The 23,847-nt window shown below is 46.7% G+C and overlaps 1 protein-coding gene across 1 annotated transcript in view; it reads right to left on the reverse strand.

The window, feature by feature from the left end:
• Positions 1–400: 400 nt before the first annotated feature.
• SOX30 (SRY-box transcription factor 30) overlaps positions 401–23,847 on the reverse strand; it is a 31,381-nt gene continuing 7,934 nt past the window's right edge. The window contains exons 4-5 of the mRNA XM_004611542.2: positions 19,710–20,202; positions 401–1,430 (exon numbers count right to left, since the gene is read on the reverse strand). Of these exons, the coding sequence (XP_004611599.2) occupies positions 1,046–1,430; positions 19,710–20,202 (878 nt within the window). The 3' untranslated portion in view covers positions 401–1,045. The remainder of the gene's footprint in view (positions 1,431–19,709; positions 20,203–23,847) is intronic.

Raw genomic sequence — 23,847 nt, forward strand, 5'->3', positions numbered from 1 at the left:
GCACACAGCCTCTCTCTGCTGATAGTTTTGTTTGTCTTTGGGCCACACCTGGCAGTGCTCAGGGTTTATTCCTCCTGACTCTGCACTCAGGAATCACTCCTGGCTGGTCTTGGGCAACCGGGTGTGTGTGGGGGGGGTGCCGGCTCAATTGTGGGGAAGGCGGGCGCCCTCAACACCGTCCTATGGCTCTGACCCCTCTCTGCGGATTTCTAAATCTTGTGTAAGCGCAGTTCTGAAGCAGAAATCAACGTCTGTGTGTGGTAGAAAATCATGCTCCCTCGAGCAACACCTGTCTGTTGCCTCCTTCTATCCCCAAAGAGAAAACACCCAACAAGAGCACTTTTATCTATGTTTATTTAATTATAACAAAAGTAGAACAAGGCATGCCAAATGGAAAAAGTTACGCAAAAAAAAAAGGTGATTAAAAATATTTAGGAACAGAATAATTGAGCTGAGGGAATCAGCCACCAGGTGCCATGAAAACATATTTGCAAGAGAATTGGTTATTCATGTAAATGAAATTTAGTCACTGAGTCCCAATCTCACTACTAAAAATTTATCAAAATATTTTCAAAATGTTACAGAGGAACTGACAATATCCATAGTATTACATAAACACACCAGAAAAAAAAATGTATCCTGGGATAAAATACAAATCAGACTTGTCATGCCAGAGACATATCCCCGCCCCGGCCCCACGCGTGCAGCTGTGAGGATTCAGGACTTTTGCACGTTCCAAGATAAGTAAGGTGGATGCAAATTTCAGCCAGAAGAATAAACCATTTCATATCTTACATACTCCTACGATGACACATCAGGACTCCAGTTTCACTAATCAAAACTTTATGAAGACACAAATTGGGTTTGGCTTTTTTGGCTCTGGACTCCTCAAACTGGGGCTGAAAACTCCCAGAAAAAAGCATTCAGAGCTTTTTTGTTTTGTTTTGTTTTGTTTTGTTTTTTCTCCTTTCTCTCTCACACCAACTGACCCAGCAGATATTTTAAGAAATGTTTATTTTCTGTGCATATTTTGTTTTTTTTTAAATTATAAATTCCTGAGCACTTTTTCTTCATCCTCCTCATCACTGTCGGTCACGTTGACTTTCTGGATGCTGGAAGGAGCCGCCGCCGCCGGGGCCGTGAAGACGTGCTCCAGGGCGCCCATGTCCAGCTGTGGCATGGGGCCCAGGTACTCTTCCCCACCGTGGCTGTTACTGTTGTAGTAAGGGGTCCCGTCCAGGCTCTCACAACTCCGAGAGTCCTCGCTGTGCGTGCGTTCCTCTGGGTAGTCTCTAAAGGGATAGTCTCTGTTTAAGGCGGAAAACATGGCCTCGTGCTTTTGGTATCTGTCTTCGTAATAACCGAGGCATTCTGGCATGGAGCTTGGGAAATTCCCGTAGCCAAAGGGAGGGCGACTATAAGGGCAGGTGCTGCAGAGGAAAGACAAGACAGGCGTTAGAGCGGCCACCCCCTGCCCCCCCACGTTGGCCTGGCACACAGCCCGCCGAGCGCCGTGCACTGCGTCCTAGCTGGGGCCCCGGCGAGCCCCCGGGATCCTCTCCAGGCCGCCTTCTGTGCTCCTCTCCTCTCCCCTCCCCGCCCCGGGCCGACTCCCAGCCGTGGCCCGGCTGAGCCTGCCCCAGCGATACCCCAGCGGCACTGTGAACTATTTAATCAGCCTCGGGCCTCTTACCTCTTGGCAGCCTTTGGGAAGGGGGGGTCAGAAAATAGCTTATCTGAGCCTTGCTCTCGAGATGTCCTACATCCAGCCTGTAAGGTTCTGGAAATGCAAGGCATGAGCCTGGATGCTAAAAATGGGCACTTAGTAATCGGTTAGCAATTGCTCCTCCTGGGGTTTCGAAATGGGGCTGGAGGCTATGCTAATTTAGGCTTGAGATCAAGAGCTGACGGAAATCGGAAGGGGCACTGGAAGAGGGGGCTTAAAAAGGTTTTTTTTTTTATATATTATTTTGTTTTGTTGCAAGTGATAGCACAGCAGGGTAGGGCGTTTGCCTTGCATGCGGCTGACCCGGGTTCGATTCCCAGCATCCCATATGATTCCCCGAGCACCGCCAGGAGTAATTCCTGAGTGCATGAGCCAGGAGTGACCCCTGTGCATTGCCGGGAGTGACCCAAAAATAGGTTAAAAAAAAAAAAAAGAGGAGCAACTTCCTTTATTCACCTGAAAAACAAGTGTGAGTAGGGGCCGGAGAGATAGGATAGTGGGGAGGGCGCTTGCTTGCACACAGCTGACCCAGGTTCGATTCCCAGCACCCCCTAAGGAACCTGGAGCCCTTCAGGAGAGATGCCTGAGCACAGAGTCAGGAGTCTGCCCTGAGCACTCCTCCTCACGGCTCATACCCAGGACACACAGGAGCCTTCCTGCTCCTCCACCTTCTCGTCTCTCCACCCTCTGAGACCAGGTATACTTCACGGGGTGCGCCACGCTGCCCCAAGACATCCCTGCAGCTGTAAATAAGCCACCCATAACCCTTTACTGGATCCCACATGGGAGGGAAACTAAGGCGGGCTAGAGAATTTTTTTTTGTTTTTTTGCTTTTTGGGTCACACCCAGCGATGCACAGGGGTTACTCCTGGCTCTGCACTCATGAATTACTCCTGGCAGTGCTCAGGGGACCCTATGGGATGCTGGGAATTGAACCCAGGTCGGCTGCATGCAAGGCAAATGCCCTCCCTGCTGTGCTATTGCTCCAGCCCAGGGCTAGATAATTTCTTTAAAAAATCTAAACTTGGAGCTGGAGCAATAGCACAGCGGGTAGGGCATTTGCCTTGTACGCGGCCAACCTGGGTTCGATTCCCAGCATCCCATATGGTCCCCTGAGCACCGCCAGGGGTAATTCCTGAGTGCAGAGCCAGGAGTGACCTCTAAGCATCACTGGGTGTGACCCAAAAAGAAAAAAAAAAGATCTAAACTTGGCATGTTCTGGACATGCCCTGATGGCCAGCAGTGTGGAACATCTCCCCTCAAGCTTACCGTTTCTAAGCGTCACTTCTTTAGAGAAATGGTCATTCAGAATTTCTGTCCCTAACTGGGGACACTGGTGGAGGGAAGGTCACACGGATGGTTGTTGGAACACTGAATGCTTGAAACAACTGTATAATGAACAACGTCGTAAAACACGGTGTTTTGAATAAAAACTAATTTAAAATAAATTTCTGTCTCTATTTTAATTGGGGCAAGCACCAAGAGCATCCTGCCCGCATGGCAGAGTCTGGCAATCTCCCTGTGGCACATTCGATATGCCAAAAACAGTAACAATGATGGTCTCATTCCCCTGACCCTGAAAGATCCTCCAATACGGCACCCTTGGGAAAGATGAGTAAGGAGAGGCTGCTAAAATCTCAGGGCTAGGAAGAATGGAGACGTTACTGGAACTCACTCGAGCAAATAGATGAACAATGGGATGACAGAGACAGTGACAGTGATTTTAAAAACAGTAACAAGTCTCACAATGGAGACGTTACTGGTGCCCACTCGAGCAAATCGATTAACAACGGGAGGACAGTGCTACGGTGCTACTTGTCTTTACACGGTTGAGTTGCTTATACATTCTGCATATAAGGCCCCTTACCAGATACAGGATCGCAAATATTTTTTTCCTACTCAATGGGTTACTTTGCATTTCCTTGACTATGTCCCTTCGCACACACAAAGACTTAATTTTGATGGAAAATTTTTCATTTTAATTAAGTTTTTCTTTGTGTTCCTTTTTACCTACACTGTAACATCGAAGAAACCATCGTCCAATGCTGGGCTAGCGGGACCTTTCTCCTAGGCTTCGAAGAGCTTAAGTAGTGAGCGGACCTTTGGCTCCGTCTCGAGTCCCTCCACAGCGCAAGGCGAGAGTCCAGCTTCGCCTCAACACACAAACGTGCGGCTGTCTCAGCACTCTTTGCCGCGGAGGCTGACCTGTCCTCCACGGAGCGGTCTTGCCGTCTTGTTAAGACCCAATCACATGCGATCATTATTTCTCTGACTTTAAACTTTCTGTAGGAGTTGGAATATGTGTGTGATTACATACCCATGTCCTTAGAGATCCTTATGCCAGGGCGACATTAAAAAAATTATATATATATATATATATATATATATATATATATATAGGGGCCAGAGCAATAGCACAGCGGGTAGGGCATTTGCCTTGCATGTGGCTGACCCGGGTTCGATCCCTGGCATCCCATATAGTCCCCCAAGCATTGCCAGGAGCAATTCCTGAGTGCAAAGCCAGGAGTAATCCCTGAGCATCGCTGGGTGTGACCCAAAAAGCAAAATATATATATATATATATATATATACACACACACATATATATATATATATCACTGCATGAGAACTGGGTTCTGAGAGGAGGGAAAGTGACGTGGATGACCCCTTCTCCATAACAATATCATAAACCCCAGGGCCTACGAGGTGGGGGAGGGGAGAAGAAAAAAATGTCGCCAGAGGGGCTGGGGTGGTAGCACAGCGGGTAGGGCGTTTGCTGGGGTTTGATCCCCAGCATCCCATATGGTCCCCCGAGCACTGTCAGGAGTAATTCCTGAGTGCAGAGCCAGGAGGAAACCCTGAGCATCGCTGGATGTGACCCCAAAAATGCAAAAAAAAAATGTAGCCAGAGAGGCAGGGGTGGGGCGGGGGAGACTGGGCAGAGGTGGAGGGCAGTGAGCACTCTGAAGGGACGGGTGCTAGCACACTGGACCTCTAGCACTCCGTCATGGATAAATTTGTAAGTCTGTAAGGCATGGTGGTTCAATAAACAACTTTTTTTTCTTTTTGGGTCACACCCGGCGTTGCACCAGGGGTTACTCCTGGCTCATGCACTCAGGAATTACTCCTGGCGGTGCTCGGGGGGACCCTATGGGATGCTGGGAATCGAACCTGGGTTGGCCGCGTGCAAGGCAAACGCCCTCCCCGTTGTGCTATCGCTCCGGCCCCACAATAAGCAATTTTTAAAAACCGGAGTTACTGTGTTTTAGAGAAGTTTTCGGTTGCTGGCAGCCCACACTCTCCTTCCACAGCACGGCCTCTCTTACCATCGGCCTATCGGCGCCATGGTGTGGACTTCCGGTTTGATCCCTAAACAGGTGCTGGCACTCTGCAATCCCACGAACCCCACTGCCTACGTTGTTTAGGGTGTTGGTGCTGTGGTACATTCTGTGGGTTCTGGTAGAATATAATGACTCAGCCACCGTTCAACCCGCCGTGATCACAGAGAATTTATTCCACTCCCCCGAGAGGCCCTCTGCCACTGTCCTTCCTCTGCCCACAGCTGCGGCAGCCACTGACCTGTTCACAGGACCTGTTCACAGCTTCCGAAGCTTTGCCTGTTGCAGAAGTCACAGCCACAACCAACTGTTGAGAGTTAAGACTTTCCAGATCGGCTTCTTTCAGTAACACAACCAGGGTTGGTTCCATGGTGCGATAAGTCACTTTTTCCTTTCTTTCTCTCTCTCTTTCTCTCTCCCGTTTTCTTTTCTTTCTTTCTTTCTTTCTTTCTTTCTTTCTTTCTTTCTTTCTTTCTTTCTTTCTTTCTTTCTTTCTTTCTTTCTTTCTTTCTTTCTTTCTTTCTTTCTTTCTTTCTTTCTTTCTTTCTTTCTTTCTTTCTTTCTTTCTTTCTTTCTTTCTTTCTCTCTTCTTTCTTTCTTTCCTTTCTTTTTCCTTCCCTACCTTCCTCTTTCTTTCTTTCTTTCTTTCTTTTCTTTCTTTCTTTCTTTCTTTCTTTCTTTCTTTCTTTCTTTCTTTCTTCTTTCTTTCTTTCTTTCTTTCTTTCTTTCTTTCTTTCTTTCTTTCTTTCTTTCTTTCTTTCTTTTTCTTTCCTTTCTTTTTCTTTCTTTCTTTCTTTCTTTCTTTCTTTCTTTCTTTCTTTCTTCTTTTCTTTCTCTCTTCTTTCTTTCTTTCTTTCTCTCTTTCTTTCTTTCTTCTTTTCTTTCTCTCTTCTTTCTTTCTTTCTTTCTCTCTTCTTTCTTTCTTTCTTCTTTTCTTTCTCTTTCTTTCTCTCTTCTTTCTTTCTTTCTTTCTTTCTCTCTTCTTTCTTTCTTTCTTTTTCTTTTCTTTCTTTCTTTCTTTCTTTCTTTCTTTCTTTCTTTCTTTCTTTCTTTCTTTCTTTCTTTTTCTTTCTTTCTTTCTTTCTCTTTCCTTTCTTTCTCCTTTCTTTCTTTCTTTCTTTCTTTCTTTCTTTCTTTCTTTCTTTCTTTCTTTCTTTCTTTCTTTCTTTCTTTCTTTCTTTCTCTTTCTCCTTCCTTCCTTCCTTCCTTCCTTCCTTCCTTCCTTCCTTCCTTCCTTTCTTTCTTTCTTTTTCTTTCTTTCTTTCTTTTTCTTTCTTTCTCCTCCCTCCCTCCCTCCCTCCCTCCCTCCCTCCCTCCCTCCCTCCCTCCCTCCCTCCCTCCCTCCCTCCCTCCCTCCCTCCCTTCCTTCCTTTCACATTTTTGTTGTTTGGGTCCCACCAGGTGATTCTCAGGGCTTACTCCTAGCTCCGCACTCAGGAGGCAGACTTGGGGGAACCATATGGGGTGCCGGGGATTGAAACCAGTTTGGCCAGGCCCCAAGAGGTCTCTTCTTTCTAATGCTGAGGGATTTGCCACTATCCAAAGGTACCACAATATATCGTCGCCCCCATGAAGAGTCATCCCGATCGTGAGATCTCGGAAACTGTGATCAATCCAGGTATGTGCAGGTTTCTGCACAAACACCAGCTTCTCGTTTTCTTGGGCAAACGCCAAGGAGAAAGGGTGCTGCCCACAGAGCAAGGGTATCTTCAGCCTTCTGAGGAAGCATCAGGCTGTGTCCAAAACGGTCACTACCCTTGTGTCCATACTCCCAGCAGTGAGCTTCTTTGGAGAGTTCTCAGGCCTTTAGTCCCTTGTGACTCAGATCGTTAATTTCCTTCTGGTTGAGTTTTAACAGGTAACAGTCCTTTTGCAAATATTCTCTCATGATCGTGCCTTTTTGTTCTCTCACTATCACATGGATATTATAGCCACGTAGAAAGTTTGAAATCTTGGTGTGTGACTCCTCCAACGTTATTCTCCTTTTTTCCAAGATTGCTTTAGTTATTCCAGTAACTAGTCCCACCGGAATTTTAGGATTAGTGATTCCATTTTTTGTAAGAAGGACACAGGGATTCGAGAGGGGCTTAATTCACCCTCTAATTACTCAGGGAAGTATCACTGTGTTAACACAGTCTTCAAATGTGCAAACACAGATACCTTTCTATTTATTGGGGACTTTAAAAAATTTCTCAGGAAAAAGTTTATAGTCTTCCATTTACAAGTATCTCCTTAGTTGATGTCTGAATATTTCACTCCTTTTGTTCCTATTGAAAATGAATATTTTTCACAATTCCCTCTTTGCATTTCTCACTGTTAGTGGATAGACATATGAGTTCTATTTGTGTGTTGATCTTACAGTCTGCAACTGTGTTGAATTTATTCATTACTTTGAATTATTTTTGTACATTCCTTAGATTTTTCTCTAATATTTTCTCGATGTAGGAGCTTCCCTTTACAGGATCGGGGGCAAATAGAGGTAGTTTTCTTTCTTTTTCCTTGCCTAGATGCTCCAACTATGAGTAGGGCTAAAGGCAGCCATTCTTGTTCCCAATTTTAAGAAAAGTTTTAAGAAACTTCAATGAGTTAATGGTGGATTTTTGACATATGTCCTTCATGAATCTAAGGAAATTCCCTTCTATTCCTATATTTCTGAGTTTAGAAATAATAAGTTTTATTCTTATCATGAAAAAGGATTTAATTTTAGGGGCTGGTGAGATAGTACAGCAGGTAGGGTTCTCGCCTTGCATGCTCGTCCAACCTGGGTTCAATTCCTAGTACCCTAGGGGCTGGAGCAACAGCACAGCAGGGAGGGCGTTTGCCTTGCACGAGGCCAACCCGGGTTCGATTCCCAGCATCCCATATGGTCCCCGCCAGGGGTAACTTCTGAGTGCAGAGCCAGGAGTAACCTTGTGTATCGCCGGGTGTGACCCAAAAAGCAAAAAAATAAATAAAATAAAATCCTAGTACCCCAAAGAATCCCCCTTCCCCAGCCCTTCCAGGAATGATCCCTGAGCACAGAGCCAGGAGTAATCCCCAAGTGAGCCCTGCTGGGTAAGGCCCCAAAACCAAATAAAGAAAACTAAAAGTACTGGATTACTACACATTTTCATGGGGCTTGAATTGAAATGATCATGGGGCTTTGTTCCTTTGCCTTTTTAATGAGATGTGTTATACCAACTGGTTTTCAATATTTCCATAAGGTGAAAAGGGAGGGGCCAATTTGAGATGTTTTCTTCTTAGGTCACTACCGTTAACAAATAGCCAAGTCAGGGCTGCTTTTTTGATCAATTCCTGGAGTTTGGGTCTGCTGTGGCTGCATTCATTCATCTCAAGATAGTTTGTGATTTCCTTTGGTATGTCTTATTGACCCATTGTTTAAAAGTGTGATGTTTACTTTTCATATTATTTGGAAATTAATTTTTTAATATTCAAGTTTTCTTTGCTATTAATAACTGATTTTCAATAACACTATGGGGAAGAAATGTTATTAATTTCAAACTTCTTTTTTTCTTTTTGAGTCACACCGGGCGATGCACAGGGGTTCCTCCTGGCTTTGCACTCAGGAATTACCCCTGGTGGTGCTCAGGGGACCATATGGGATGCTGAGAATCAAACCCAGGTCGGCCGCGTGCAAGGCAAACGCCCTACCCGCTGTGCTATTGCTCTAGCCCCCTTAATTTCAAACTTTAAAAAAAAACCCTGAGGCCTATCTTGTAATCTAACATATGGTTTATTCTATAGAATGTAATGTGTGCACTTGAAAAAAAATCTATATTCTGTTGTTGGGAGGAGTACTGTGTGGTTGCATGTGCGCACGTGTCTGAGTGTGTATGCACGCAAGCACACGCACGCATGTTTATTACATGAGTAGTATACAATGTATGTATTAAACCTAACTTATTCTAACAGTCTTCTTCAAATATTCATTACTGGATTTTTTTGAATGATCCATCAGTTATTTAAAGTCAAATACTCATAGTAATGAACTTAATTGGGTACATATATATATATATACACACATATATTTTTAAAATTTTCTTTTGGGGGGTGGTTTGGGCCACACTGAATTGTATTCAGAAGCTACTCCTGGCGGGATGCTCAGAGATGACCCCTGGTGGTGCGTGGGGGAAACTGTGTGGGGATTGGGGACAGTCGCGACCTGCAGAGCCAGCGCTTTTCCGCCTGTACTATCATCTCAGGCCTTGCACATGCTGATTTTCAATAATACACAACTGAAAACTACATGAGACAGTGTTACTTACAATTAAAAATAAAGTACTCACAGATAGCATGAGATTAAAAGTTAAAATGTTTTTATCTCATGATAAAAAACTAAAATTTTTACTTCTAAAATTGTGAAAAAAGACAGATGCCAACAGAAGCAACTCTTGCCTCTTTTATCGAATATATTACTGATTATCCTATCCAGAGGAACCAGGCGAAAAAAGAAAAAGACATTTCTGGGGGCTGGAGAGATAGCATAGCGGGTAGGGCGTTTGCCTTGCACGCGGCCGACCCGGGTTCGAATCCCAGCATCCCATATGGTCCCCTGAGCGCGGCCAGGGGAAATTCCTGAGTGCAAAACCAGGAGTAACCCCTGTGCATCGCCAGGTGTGACCCAAAAAGCAAAAAAAAAAAAAAAAAAAAAGAAAAAGACATTTAAAGTGGAAAGGGAGAAGAAGGGAGAAGCGGTGAAATTGTCTCTATAAATATTTGAAATGATCACATATACACCGATGTATATGTGATGTAAACATAAACCCCTAAACACTCCATCAAAAATGACCAGAACTTATAAATCCATAAAGCTGCAATCAATAGATAAAAGTTAATACACAAAAATAAGTTTTAGCACAGCAGGTAGGGCGTTTGCCTTGCACACAGCCAACCCGGGTTCGATTCCTCCGTCCCTCTTGGAGAGCCCGGCAAGCTACTGAGAGTATCCTGCCCACATGGCAGAGCCTGGCAAGCTACCCATGGCATATTCAATATGCCAGAAACAGTAACAACAAGTCTCACAATGGAGACGTTACTGGTGCCCGCTCAAGCAAATTGATGAACAACGGGACGACAGTGTTACAGTGCTAAGTTTTACTTTTACTTTTTTTGTTTTGTTTTGTTTGGGGGCCACGCCTGGAAATGCTCAGGAGTTACTCCTGGCTTTGAACTCAGATGTACTCCTGGTGGTGCTCAAGGAACCAAATGGGATGCTGGGGATTGAAACCCAGGTCGGCTGCATGCAAGGAAAACATCCTACCTGTTGTACGATCACTCCAGCTCCAAGTTTCATTACTACACTAACAAACTATAGAAAGGAGAGCAACTGCGCAAACAGAAAACGCTTAGAAATAAAATAAACCATGGAGATGAAAGACCTTTACACTTAACACTGAGATGAAGGGCCTGAGAGAACAGGTAAGGCACTGGTGTGGTCCCCAAACAAACACACACTGTGATAAAAGAAAGTTGGAGAGAAGCAAATAAAAATATTGGGTTCACGCATCTTATTACAATGTCCCTACGACCCCAGCAATCGACAGATTCAATGAAATCCTTATCAAGATTCCAATGCCTTTTTATTCTCCCCCCCCACCTCCCCTGCCCACAGGAATAGGATACACAATCCCCAAGTTTGTACGAAATCACAAGGAATCTAAATGGGAAAAACTAACAACAAACCAAAATGACTCTAGAGAGAACAAAGTCGGAGGCCTTATGCTCTCAGCTTTCAAACTATATTCCAAAGTGACAATAATCAGAACAGTAGCTGTTCTGCACAAAAACAGAAGCAATGATCGATGGAAGAAAGAGAGCCCATAAATAAACCCATACCTGTATGGTTAACTACTGAACCACAAATGATATACAATTGGGGAAGGAAAAGGATTCCGTCAATGCTGTTGGGAAAATTGGACAGGCACATGCAAAAGACTAAAACCACCTTTTCCTTATGCCATGCAGAAATCCATTCAAAATGGGTTAAAGACAAATGCACAGTTTTGGCGATTATAATTTGGAGCTGGGAATAAAAAACAGAGGTAGAAAGTGCAACAGAAGCAAAATCAACCAAACTAGAAAACCAAAATAATCTGGGAACATCAAAACTCAAACGCCTTATACGGTAAAGGAATTCATCCACAAAATACAAAGTGTGGGGGAGAATACCTGCAAGTGGTTGATGTTCAAAACATATACAGAACCATTACAACAATCCCCAGTAATAACAACTCCCCCCTACACACACACAAAAAACCCTCTCAAACCTAATTAGAAAGTGGCAAAGCATACGAATAGACATCTTCCCAAAGACAACATAAATATACTAAACATTGGGGACTGGAGCACAACAGGTAGGGCATTTGCCTTGCACGCGGCCGACCCAGGTTCAATTCCCAGCATCCCACAGGGTCTCCCAAGGACTGCCAAGAGTAATTCCTGAGTGCAGAGCCGGGAGTAACCCCTGAGCATCACCGGGTGTGACCCAAAAAGCAAAAAAAAAACCTCAAAAACTAAACATGTACATAAAAAGGGGTTCAGCAGCACTGGGAAGGGGAAATCTAAACCACACTAAATGTCCCCATGATGCATGTTAAAATGGCTACTACCAAGAAGGCAAGGCAGAGCAAGTGTTGGTGAGGATAGGGAGCCATGTGTGTGCTGTTCATGGACACGGACACTGGGGTAGCCACAATGAAGAACAGTAGGGGAGAGTCCTCCAAAACTCAGACTAGAGTGTGTGGTACAGTAGGGGCGTTTCTGGGTGTTTAACTGAAGGAAGGAAAACAGTTAACTCAGAACTGTTCCTGCAACCCATGTTCCCTACAGCTTTATGAACAATGACCAAGATTTGATAGCCACACACACACACACACACACACACACACACACACACACACACACACACACACACACACACACACACACACACACACACACACCCCAGAGATGGCTCTGAGGGTTCTGATGCTAAGTGAGATTAGTCAGACAGAAGACAAAAAATCTTTGATTTATACATGGAATCTAAAACTCATATGCCCCAAACACACACATCTTAAATTAAAAACTCATAAATTTTGTTCTTCTCACAAGAAAGAGTACTGTTTACTCCTGAAATGAATATGGCTTATCTATCATATTCAAAAGCATAAATGATAAAATATTTTAAAGCTTCAACTATTATTCTAGAACTGTCAATGCTCCCCTTTGATTCTTTGAGTCTTGCCCAATATATTTTTGGACCCTGTGTTTGCATCTATGTAGATAATGTATACACAGGTATGTGTCTAGTTACTGTATCTTTTTATTGTATCATCTCTTATTAGTATGCAATACCCTTCCTCTGTGTCTGGAGACAAGCTTTCACATCAAGTCCTTTTCTAACAGGATTGTGGTGAACTCAAGTCTCTGTGACTATTTGCATGGAATATCTTTCTAGTTTTCCTTTCTGTTTTGGCAAGAAGGCTTCACGGGTGGTGGCTCTCAGCCAACTGGGCCCAGGGTTTGAGGACGCGCTGATATCCAGGCCCTGTGGTGCCACCAGGAGATCGGGACCAGTGTGGCAGAGCGGTGGCCCCCAAGGGGTCAAATGGTGCCAGGATCCAACCTGAGTCAGGGACATCCTGGCTGTGACTCTCCCTCGGCCTCTGGGCATCTCTGTCCCTTAAAGTAAGTTCCTTGGAGGCAGGAAACGCTTTGATGTTCCTCCTGTGTTTTTCCCAGTGCTGCCTTGTAACTGCAGATTTCTGTGCATTTCCTCGTAAAGTCAGCCTGGAAGAAGGACTCACTCAGGCCGGCTCCGGTCTGTCCTCCACTTGCAGCACCTCCAACCCTCTGCAGCGCCTCCAACCCTCTGGGAACTTCCTTTCTGTGGGTTTCCCATTTTTCCAGTAACACTGTAGCACTGTCATCCTGTTGTTCATCGATTTGCTCGAGCAGGCACCAGTAATGTCTCCCTTGTGAGACTTGTTGTTACTGTTTTTGGCATATCGAATATGCCACAGGGCGCTTGCCAGGCTCTGCCGTGCGGGCGGGATACTCTCGGTAGCTTGCCGGGCTCTCCGAGAGGGACGGAGGAATCGAACCCGGGTTGGCCGCGTGCAAGGCAAACGTCCTACCTGCTGTGTTATTACTCCTCCAGTATAGCTTTTTAAAATTTTTCTTCTTAACTCCCTCACATTCCTTTCGGATACTTTTAAGTTTTCTTAAATGATTATACCATTAAATTACAATTAACAGCCTCAGTTGATAACAATCTGGTTTGTCCTGATACCAGTTTGCCTTCACTTACGTAAAAGTACATTATTTTACTTTCACAAGTATAAAAACTCTACTTTAGTGCTGTCCTCTTCTCTTTGTCATAGAATACAAAGAGAAACAGATGAACATTTATACATTTTGAATATTGTAAGAGATTTCTAATGCATTTCCCTTTAACTCATATAAAAAATAAGATAAGTTGCTATCCTAAGATACAATAAAATTGGCTTTCACATCTACCTATGTAGCAGCCTTTACTAGTATGATTTCTTTGTGTAGCCTTTTTTTATTATTATTTTTGATCTTTGGGTCACACCCAGCGATGCTCAGGGCTTACTCTTGGCTCTGCACTCAGGAATGAGTCCTGGAGATGCTCAGGGGACCCTATGGGATGCTGGGAATCGAACCCAGGTTGGCCATGTGCAAGGCAAATGCCCTCCCCGCTGTGCTATCACTCCAGCCCCTCGTGCAACTTTGAGTTACTGTCTACCCCCCTTTTATTTCGTTACCAGGACTTCCTTTAGCATGTGGGATAAGATTATGTGTCATGAACATTCTCAATTCTTTTTTTGATGGGGGCTGCACACCAGGCAGTGTTCAGAGAGGGCTCCTGGCTCTGTGCTCAGGAGTCACCCCTGGAAGTACATGGGGGACCCGATGTGGTGGCAACAATTCGAGTCAGGGTCAGTCACCTGCAAGGCCAGCAACTTACTCCGGGACTATTCTCTGTGGCCCAATGCTTAAATCTAGGAATCGCAAAGACAGTCTATAACTCACAAGTATACCATATCACATGATGCATGTGAAACACATTTATATCATACACATGATGCATGGTGTGTGTGTGTCTGTGTGTGTGTGTACTTGACCTTACATGCCCCTGAATCATATCCCTGGCACTGCTATTTACTTGAGCTGGAGCTCTTTGCTCTTTGCTTCTGAGTTTGGATTCCCAATACCATTAGCCTAAAAACATCCTCTATTATTTCTCACAATGCCAATGTGCTAACAAGCTCAGTGTGGGATCAGCTGAGAATCTACTTTTTTTCCAAAATAGGTTCACTAGATATACGATTCTTATTTGGCAGGCTTTTTTCATGTTATCTTCAATGCAAACCAGTTCATTTTAGTGAGGTTCCTTTGCATATTATGATGCCTTTTCATTTGTTATTTTGACCACACCTGGCTCTGCTCAGGGCTTACTCCTGGTTCTGTGCTCAAGGATTACTCCTGGTGGGGCTCAAGAGAACACAGGAGGGGCCGGGATCGAACCCGGGTCAGCTGCACATAAGTCAAGTACCCTACCCACTTTACTATCTCTCTGGCCGCCTGATTAGTCTTCAAAAAATTTATTTATTACCGTGAGGATTTTCTCTCTAGCTTACCCTTTCAGTGTTTACTACAGTGTATTTGGTTCTGGATCTCTTTCTGCTTTTCCTACTCAAAATCAATTTGATTTCTTAGGCAAGCAATGTTTTTCACAACATTCGTGAAACTTTCTGCTGTTTCTTCGAATATTATCTTCTGCTCCTTTCCACCTCCTCTCTCCTGAGGTCCTACTATGTGCACACCTTTAATGGGGCTCTGTCTTGATTTCTGCTCATTTTTCTACATTCTTTTTTTTAGTTCCTGTTATTTGGTTTATAAACATTAATAAGGGCTAAGGATACCTGACTTCAACCCTTGATCTGTTTCTCTAAATGTTTACAAGGAAGATGTTAGATGCTCCTCCTCTGGATACAAGGATTCTGTGAACTTACTTTCCCCACTCACCTATGTCACTGTCATCCCGTTGCTCATCGATTTGTTCGAGTGGGCACCAGTAATGTCTCTCATTGAGAGACTTATTGTTACTGTTTTTGGCATATTCAATACGCACGGGTAGCTTGCCAGGCTCTGCCACTCGGGCTCGATACTCTCGCTCGGTAGCTTGCCGGGCTCTCCGAGAGGGGCGGAGAAATCGAACTCGGGTCGGCCGCATGAAAGAGCATGGTCTCAAGATAGCCCAACCGCTGTGCTATCGCTCCAACCCTATAATATGCTGACTGCATATTCCTATGTATTTCAACCTACTAAACCCATTTGTCTTTCATATCCTTTCTATATTCCTCATTAAAATAACTTTTAAACCATCTTTATTTAATCCATCATCAACAGAATGCAATTCCTTGCATGTGAAAATATACTACTACAAGGGGCCGGAGCGATAGCACAGAGGGTAGGGTGTTTGCCTTGCACGCGGCCGACCTGGGTTCGATCCCCGGCATCCCATATGGTCCCCCAAGCACTGCCAGGAGTAATTCCTGAGTGCAAAGCCAGGAGTAACCCCTGAGCATCGCTGGGTGTGACCCAAAAAGCAAAAAAAAAAAAAAAATACTACTACAAGAAGGAGAAGAAGAAAGGGTATAGAAAAGAGAAGAAATCTGAGAAATTCATCTAGAATAGAAAGAGCGTGGTCTTTCAACAGCATGGTCTCAAGATAGCGAAGAACTGAAAGCAGGAAGATACTAGCATGAGGAGCTAAAGACCAGCACTTCTGAATGTCCGTTTATAGAAAATGACTCTAAAAAACAAACCACTTAGCCTGTGATGTTTACTTGAGACACACAAGACAAATCTGTTTGGCACACATGTATATGTATGTTTAACCTCACATTTTAAAAATAATATTAACATGAATACATTTGAGAATATATAGTCACTATAATTATTGTATTAAGCTGAATTTTTAAATAATTCCATCCATGTAATTATCAATTAGGTAAGAAATATTCATTATAGAAGAGTCTACCATGATTCAGGAGAATATAGTAGAAATATTGAAAGGAAAAATATTTTGTCATTAGTCACGCTGGATTTTACTGCAATAGTATACTAAGATGATATATTTCCTTAGGAAATCATTCTAATAGGAAGAAGTCAGAAAAGCAATTGGATAATACGATAAATAATAAGTTTGGTCTGTTTCACAAACTATATATAGGCAACTTAATGTTTACAGGTGACATGCTACTTGATTTTCTTAAGTTTATTTATTTCTTTGGCATCACACCCAGCGATGCACAGGGGCTACTTCTGGTTTTTGCACTCAGGAATTACTCCTGGCAGTGCTCAGAGGACCATATGGGATGCTGGGAACTGAACCCAGGTTGGCCTCATGCAAGGAAAACGCCCTACCCGCTGTGCTATTGTTCCAATCCCCGATTTTCTTAAGTCTCAATATTTCTATATAATACTATAAATTCACTTTATACCTCAAATAACATTCCTTTTATGTTATTAAAGAAATAGGTATAAATTCCATTTTTTAAGGACTTACTTTCCAGAGTTTTCTTTTAAAATGTTTTTTAAAGGGGCTGGAGGAATAGCACAGCGGGTAGGGCGTTTGCCTTCCACGCAGCCGACCCGGGTTCGAATCCCAGCATCCCATATGGTCCCCTGAGCACCGCCAGGGGTAATTCCTGAGTGCAGAGCCAGGAGTAACCCCTGTGCATCGCCGGGTGTGACCCAAAAAGCAAAAAAAAAAAAAAAAAAAGATGTAAAATGTTTTTTAAAGGAGCAGATAATTTGTATATTAGCAATCCTATAAGCTGCCGTGTATTGACAAAGTACAAATGTATGGATGTATTTCAGAAGGAAACATCACCCATTCAAAGAGTCCACTTAACTACCCAAGTTTTCATTCAAATGTTTTCCATATGAGTCTCTGTTAACTAATATTTGTCAGTCAGCAGAAGTCATAATACAGGGGAGACTTCTATAATGGGGAAAAAAAAACAGACATCAAAATTGGAGAGGAACACCTGTATTTACTACCCTAAAACCACTGACGCCAACATTTCCTGGTTGCGATGCCGTAACAAATCTGACCCGTGCCTTCCTCTGAAAAAGCAGCCGAGTTTTATACCCAGCACAGTAATCCTGAGATTTTGCATGTGATAATGCCCCGCTCTCAAAATGCTAAAGAGAAAAATAGAACAAAAAGCAGCTAAGAGCTAGGAGGGGGCTGGAACAATAGCACAGCGGGAAGGGCGTTTGCCTTGCACACGGCCAACCTGGGTTCGATTCCCAGCATCCCATATGGTCCCCCAAGCACCACCAGGAATAATTCCTGAGTGAAGAGCCAGGAGTAAACCCTGTGCATCGCCGGGTGTGACCCAAAAGGCAAAAAAAAAAAAAAGAGAGAGAGAGAGAGAGAAGAGCTAGAGTGAGACAGTGGTGCATAGCCTACATGCCTCTCTCTCCTTGCCTACGAGTAAACACAGCCAGAGCCTTCCCCAGGCTACAGAATGCATATGTAGTACGTGTCAAAGCTATAATTCCAGGGGCCGGAGCGATAGCACAGCAGGTAGAGTGTTTGCCTTGCACGTGGCCGACCCGGGTTCGATCCCCGGCATCCCATATGGTCCCCCAAGCACTGCCAGGAGCAATTCCTGAGTGCAAAGCCAGGAGTAACCCCTGAGCATCGCTGGGTGTGACCCAAAAAGCAAAAAAAAAAAAAAAATTAAAAAAAAAAAAAGCTATAATTCCAGCGGACAGACCTCAACGTTGCAAATAATGCTGATTTTCTCAAATCTACCAGTATTTATTAAATCACAACGACGTCCTTAGCTTAGAGCTTGGAGAAACAGTCTAAAACGCTCCACCATCCCCATAAAAACCGAGATCCCATATGACTGCGACGAGAAGAGATTATCCGTTCTACTTTACACTGAGACAGGGAAAGCGCCCTCTTTTCCCGATCTGACTCTCTTCCCGTCCTGAACTGAAGCGCCGGGAGACTTTGTTTCTCTGAGGGGCTGGTGGGCCCACATAGGGGCACATTCACTAAGGAACACCAGGAGCTATTGACAGTCGCTCTCCAGACTCCACTCGACTCTACCGTAACCGCATAACGCGCATGGCAAATCTGTCTCCCACGGAGACTTCCCCGTGAAAACCAACCCCTCAGTGTTCATTTCTTCAGGAAAGCGCTCCCTTGGTTAAGTGGAGCACGGAGAGGGAGCAGAAGAGAAAAATAGAACAAAAAGCAGCTAAGAAGCTAGAGTGAGGGGGCTGGAGCAATTGCACAGCGGGTAGGGTGTTTGCCTTGCACACGGCCAACCCGGGTTCGATTCCCAGCATCCCATATGGTCCCCCAAGCTCCGCCAGAAATAATACCTGAGTGAAGAGCCAGGAGTAACCCCTGGGCATCGCCGGGTGTGACCCAAAAAGCAAAAAAAAAAAAAAAAAGGACAGGGTTGGTCCTTCTGACCAACGCTGTCCTCCTCACGGGCTCTTCAAACTTGGGGCCTCTCAGAATGGCCTTGACCCTCCCCGGCGGCCGGCGGCCAAAAATTGCCCCCAATCAAAGCAGCAACAGGGGCGCCTACTGAGCCCGCCCGCCTCATCGTCCATAAATAAAACACTCTCCACATGGGTTTGGGTTTTAGTCTCAGCCCCCCCCCTACAAAACATGTCGCGTACTTTCCCGGGGGGCCCACGGGTCTGAGAAGGTCGAAGGACACGGCTCAGGACTCGTGCTATTCAGAACTGCCCTTGCTTGGATGTCGGCAGAGCATGGGGGCTACGACGCCCCCCACAGCTACTGGTGCAGAATCCGCCCTTGGGCGCAAGACCACTCAAGATGCACGCGCGTCCCAGCGCCTGAATGGCCCGATCCTTGGCCAGAAGGGGGCTGACGTGAAGTGACCTGCAGCTCGGTCCCCTCCGACCTCTCTCGTGAGAAATCAGGTCTGCCCACCCTGGCATCAGTACTCTCAGATGGGGCACACGGGCTCAGGGCACCCTGCGGGCGTGCAGGCTGACCACGGGGGCCCTGGTCAGCCGCCAATCGAAGTTAGATGCCAGTCGGAATGAAGGAAGTTCCTTTGCAGCTCAAAACAAGACAAGGGGCCGGAGCGAGAGTCCAGCGGGGAGGGCGTTTGCCTTGCACGTGGCCAACCTGGGTTCGATTCCCAGCATCCCATTGGGTCCCCAAGCACCGCCAGGAGTGATTCCTGAGTGCAGAGCCTGGAGTAACCTCTGAGTATCACTGGGTGTGATGCAAAAGCAAACAAACAACAAGATGACACCCCTCCCACCCCACCACACACACACACACATACACACACACACACACACACACACACCACCACCACCACCACCACCACCAACTTTTCCAAGCCAGGAGTAACCCCTGATTATCGCTGGGTGTGATGCAAAAACAAACAGCAAGACGACCACCTCCCCACCCCGCCACACGTACACAACACACACACACACACACACACACACACACACACACACACACACACACACACACACACACACACACACACATGCACCCCACCAACTGTCCCAAGCTCTGCGTGTCTAAGGGCAAAGGAGAAAACTTGTCCTCTTACCTTGACGGGAAGTAGTGAGGTCCAGGGAGGAAGTAGGGGTGATGGAAAGAGAACCGCGGCGGTGTCCCAAACAGCGTGGCCGGGTGGCCCAGGGGAGGGGGCTGGTAGACGTGCGAGTGCGGCAGGGGCGGAGCCGGGGGCACGGGCGCGCTCCGGGGACACGTGGAGACGCTGGGGTACTCCTTCGGGGGCGTGACGGTGGAGGCGGCGAATCTGGCGTGGCCGGTGCTGGCGCTGGCCGGGATCCTGCTGCCGCTGTCCAGGGAGACGGGGGTGGGTCGCTTCACCGGGCGGCTGGCCCCGGAGTGCGGCCGGGGAGGGTCCGTCGGGGAGGGCCCCGCGAAGCGCTGGGGCGGGGGCGCCGGGCGCAGGGGCAGGCTGGGAGGCGGGACGGCCACCGGGGCAGCACTGGAGACGCTGGGCTGGAAGAGCGTGATGGGGCGGGGCCGCTGGACCGCGGGTGTGGGCAGCTGGATGGCCGGGGGCGCGTCACCTTCGGAGAGAGAAGGGCACAGGTCAGGCGCTGGGGCGCTCCCTGGGCAGCGTGTCCAGAGGGCACGGCCGGAGGCCTCTGCTCGCCACCCCCTACCCCCCCTAGCAGCCGCCCCCCCCCCCTGCAGATTTCTAGACACTCAAGTCACTCCCTCGTTCCACACGACTCCAGCACTTTCCCACCTGGATGCAAGTGCCCTTTCCATCTGGTTCACTGCAGGACACAGAACTCTGCCTGGCACACAACAGACGCTCACCACCGGAGAGACAGTGAGAGTGCACCAGAAATCACCCCTGAAGACTTGGGCCACACCCGGTGATGTTCAGGGTTTACTCCTGGCTCGACACTTAAGAATCACGCCTGGCTGGGGCTGGAGCAATAGCACAGCGGGGAGGGCGTTTGCTCTGTATGCGGCTGGTCTGGGTTCGATTCCCAGCATCCCATAGGGTCCCCCGAGCATCAGCCAGGAATAACTCCTGAATGCAGAGCCAGGAGTAAGTAATCCCTGAGCATCGCTGGGTGTGACTCAAAAAGAAAAAAAAAAAAAGAATCACACCTGATAGTGCTCAGTCAACCCAACCCTATAGGACGCTGGGATCAAACCCAGTGAGCCGTATGCAAAGCAAGTGCCCTACCCTTTGCACTAGTGCTCTGACCCCTCAATAAATATTTTTTGATGAATAAATGAACTAAATTTAAAAGCTATTGGGGCAGGCTGGAGCGATAGTACAGCAGGCATGGTGCTTGCCTTTCAATTGGCTGACCTGGGTTCGATGCCTGCAATCCCCTAGGGTCCCCGGAGCACCACCAGGAGTAATCCGAGTGCAGAGCCAGGAGGAAGCCCTGAGCATCACCACATGTGGCCCCAAAACCAAAAGTTAAAGAGTCAGAGTGATTCTATGGCTGTACCATCCTGAATGCACCGGCATTCACCTGGTCTTGTAAATGTATGAATTCAGAAGTCCAAGACGGCTACAGAGTGAAGATATGCAACAAGAAAAACGAATGTCAAGTTTGAGGAATAAACTGGAAAGAAAATAAAATCTTACCAGGAAATTCATTTCCATAAAGGGACACTGAAAAACCAGCTAAGGGGCCGGAGCGATAGTACAGTGGTAGGGCGTTTGCCTTGCACGCGTCCGACCCGGGTTCGATCCCCGGCATCCCATAGGGTTCCCTGAACACAGCCAGGAGTCATTCCTGAGTGCAGAGCCAGGAGTAGCCCCTGAGCATGGCTGGGTGTGACCCAAAAAGGAAAAGGAAAAAAAAAAAGAATGAAAAGCCAGCTAAGGCGTGGGGGAGCTTGCTCAAAAGGCTAATGCGTGCTCAGCTGGGTCCCAGGCACTGCACAGCCCCCTCCACCCTGTGCTGCAGGGAGAGCCTCTGAGCACCAAGCCAGGAACAGACCCCCAGCATAGGGTGTGGCTCCCCAGACCAAACATTTGTAAAAGCCAGGTCAAATGAAAACTGACCTGGAGATTCTGCTACCCAGGCAGTCTGCCCAAACTAGAGCGGGGGCAGAGAAGTGACCTGGAGAAGGGTCACAGCATCCAGGTGCCCCAAACAGGAATGCTGACTCTCAGGTGAAACGTGACACCACAAAATAGATCACCGGCACGGTGACACACGTTCAAGTAAATAAAAGTCAGGCTAAAATAAAGATGGCTTCTACCGGAATTCCAGAACTTAAATGAGAGAGAGAGTATATATAGCGGGTAGGGTGTGGGCCTTGCACGCAAACCACCAGGGTTCGATTCCCGGAACCCCAAATGCTCCCCAGCACCCCAAATGCTCCCTGGAGACCTGCCAGGAGTGATCCCTGAATGCAGAGTCAGGAGGAAGCCCTGAACACAGCCCAGTGTGGCCCCAACACAAAATTAACAAAAAGTAAACAAAAAAACCCACATCTGAAACTAACTCTGAAACAAAAATGCAGGCAGAACTGGCATCAGAAACAGTGTGTATATCTGGGATGTGTGTGTGTGTGTTATTTATAGAGAAATCGAGGCTGTCAGCCATCAGCACATTCAGAAAACAAGAGGAGCAGAACTCAGGAGCTGACAGGCAAGGGTCAGACAAGAAAGGATTACTGAGTCTATCAAGGAAGACGGATGATCAACGGTACCAGCATCAATCCTTTCTACAAAGACCTTAGGAACTCTGACAACAGCGTGAAAATACAGATATTAGCCAGGGAAGCGGGGGGAAGGCTGGTAGTTGTCATTAAAATTTTGTGAAAAAGTAGATTTTTTTTAACATGATAAAACAAAACCCCTGGAAAAATATACCTTAAAAAGTAGAGAGTTGGAGCCAGAGAGACAGCACAGCAGGTGGGGCATTTGCTCTGCACGTGGCTGACCCGTGATCGATCCCTGGCATCCCCTGAGCACCACCGGGAGCAGAGTGGTGCTGAGTGCAGAGCCAGGAGTAACCCTGAACCCTGGTTAAATAAAATAAAAACCAAAAACCATCTTGGTGATGGAATATGTGCACTGGTGAAGGGATGGGTGTTTGAGCATTATATAACTGAGACTTAAACCTGAAAGCTTTGTAATTTTCCACATGGTGATTCAATAAAAGAATTAAAAAAAAAAAGAAAAAACCAAAAACCAAAACAATAGTCAGAAAGTTGAGTCTGGGGAGATGGGTCAGAGGTGCGGGGGTGCATGTCTGCATGCACGGGCCCCGGTTTCCTTGACAACACTTGGTCCCCTGGGCACCACTTTGCCAGGGGCTTGTGACTCGCCATCCCCGGCAAGCACCAGGGTCAGGTGTGACCCCATTATCCCCACCCAGCCCCTCGCCTCCCCGAAGCAGCAGGTGCTACAGTTACCGAGCCAAGGGAGAGACCCACCAGGAGGACGCCAGACGGGAGAGGCGGGTTCTGGCATGAGAAGCTCGAGTCCCCAAGAAGTGGACTCCATGGCTAGGGGTGAGGCCACGCGGGTGATTCCTGGGGGACGCCGACAGACATGAAGGGTAGCTCCAGGGCTCCAGTGCCTCAGTGGACCCCGTGAGCCCCAGCAAAGAGCTGCGTCTGTGTGTGCGCCGCAGGTATAGCTGTGTGAGGTTTGCAGGCAGGAATGTGACCCAGTGAGGGCGCTAGTGAGCACTGCAGTGGCCCCTGGCCAGCACGACAAAAGCACAACAAGAGTGCGTGTATGTGTGTGTGGGGTGTTCGTGTGTGTGTGTGTGCATGCACACGCGCAACTCACCATCCCCGACAAGCACCAGGTGAAACAACAGAGGGAAGAGAGGGGGAAATTCCAAAGAGAAGCCCCCATGTGAGCACCCAGATGCAAATGAAAGGGTAGACAACCCAGGAAACTCGGATGGGAAGAATCCCGTCCCCGTCACCTCAAGACTCAACACCCTTTTGAAATACTTTCACAGAAGGATGAGAAACAGTGGCACAAACAATCAAAGACGCCAGGAGAAGGGAGGACAAGGACTTAGCAACTCTGCCCTCCGCCCCCCTCACGAACCCTCAGCTCTAGGCTGGCCCGTTAAATCAACGGGACCACAGAGATCACCTGGGGTACAGTGGCGCTCAGGGCTGCTTTCATCCACATTTACAAGCTATAAATCTGGGTCTGAGGGTGCATTCACCTGAGAACCGCATTAAGAACAAAATAAATCCAAATA

The sequence above is a fragment of the Sorex araneus genome, chromosome 2, assembly GCF_027595985.1.
Source record: "Sorex araneus isolate mSorAra2 chromosome 2, mSorAra2.pri, whole genome shotgun sequence".
Taxonomy (NCBI): domain Eukaryota; kingdom Metazoa; phylum Chordata; class Mammalia; order Eulipotyphla; family Soricidae; genus Sorex; species Sorex araneus.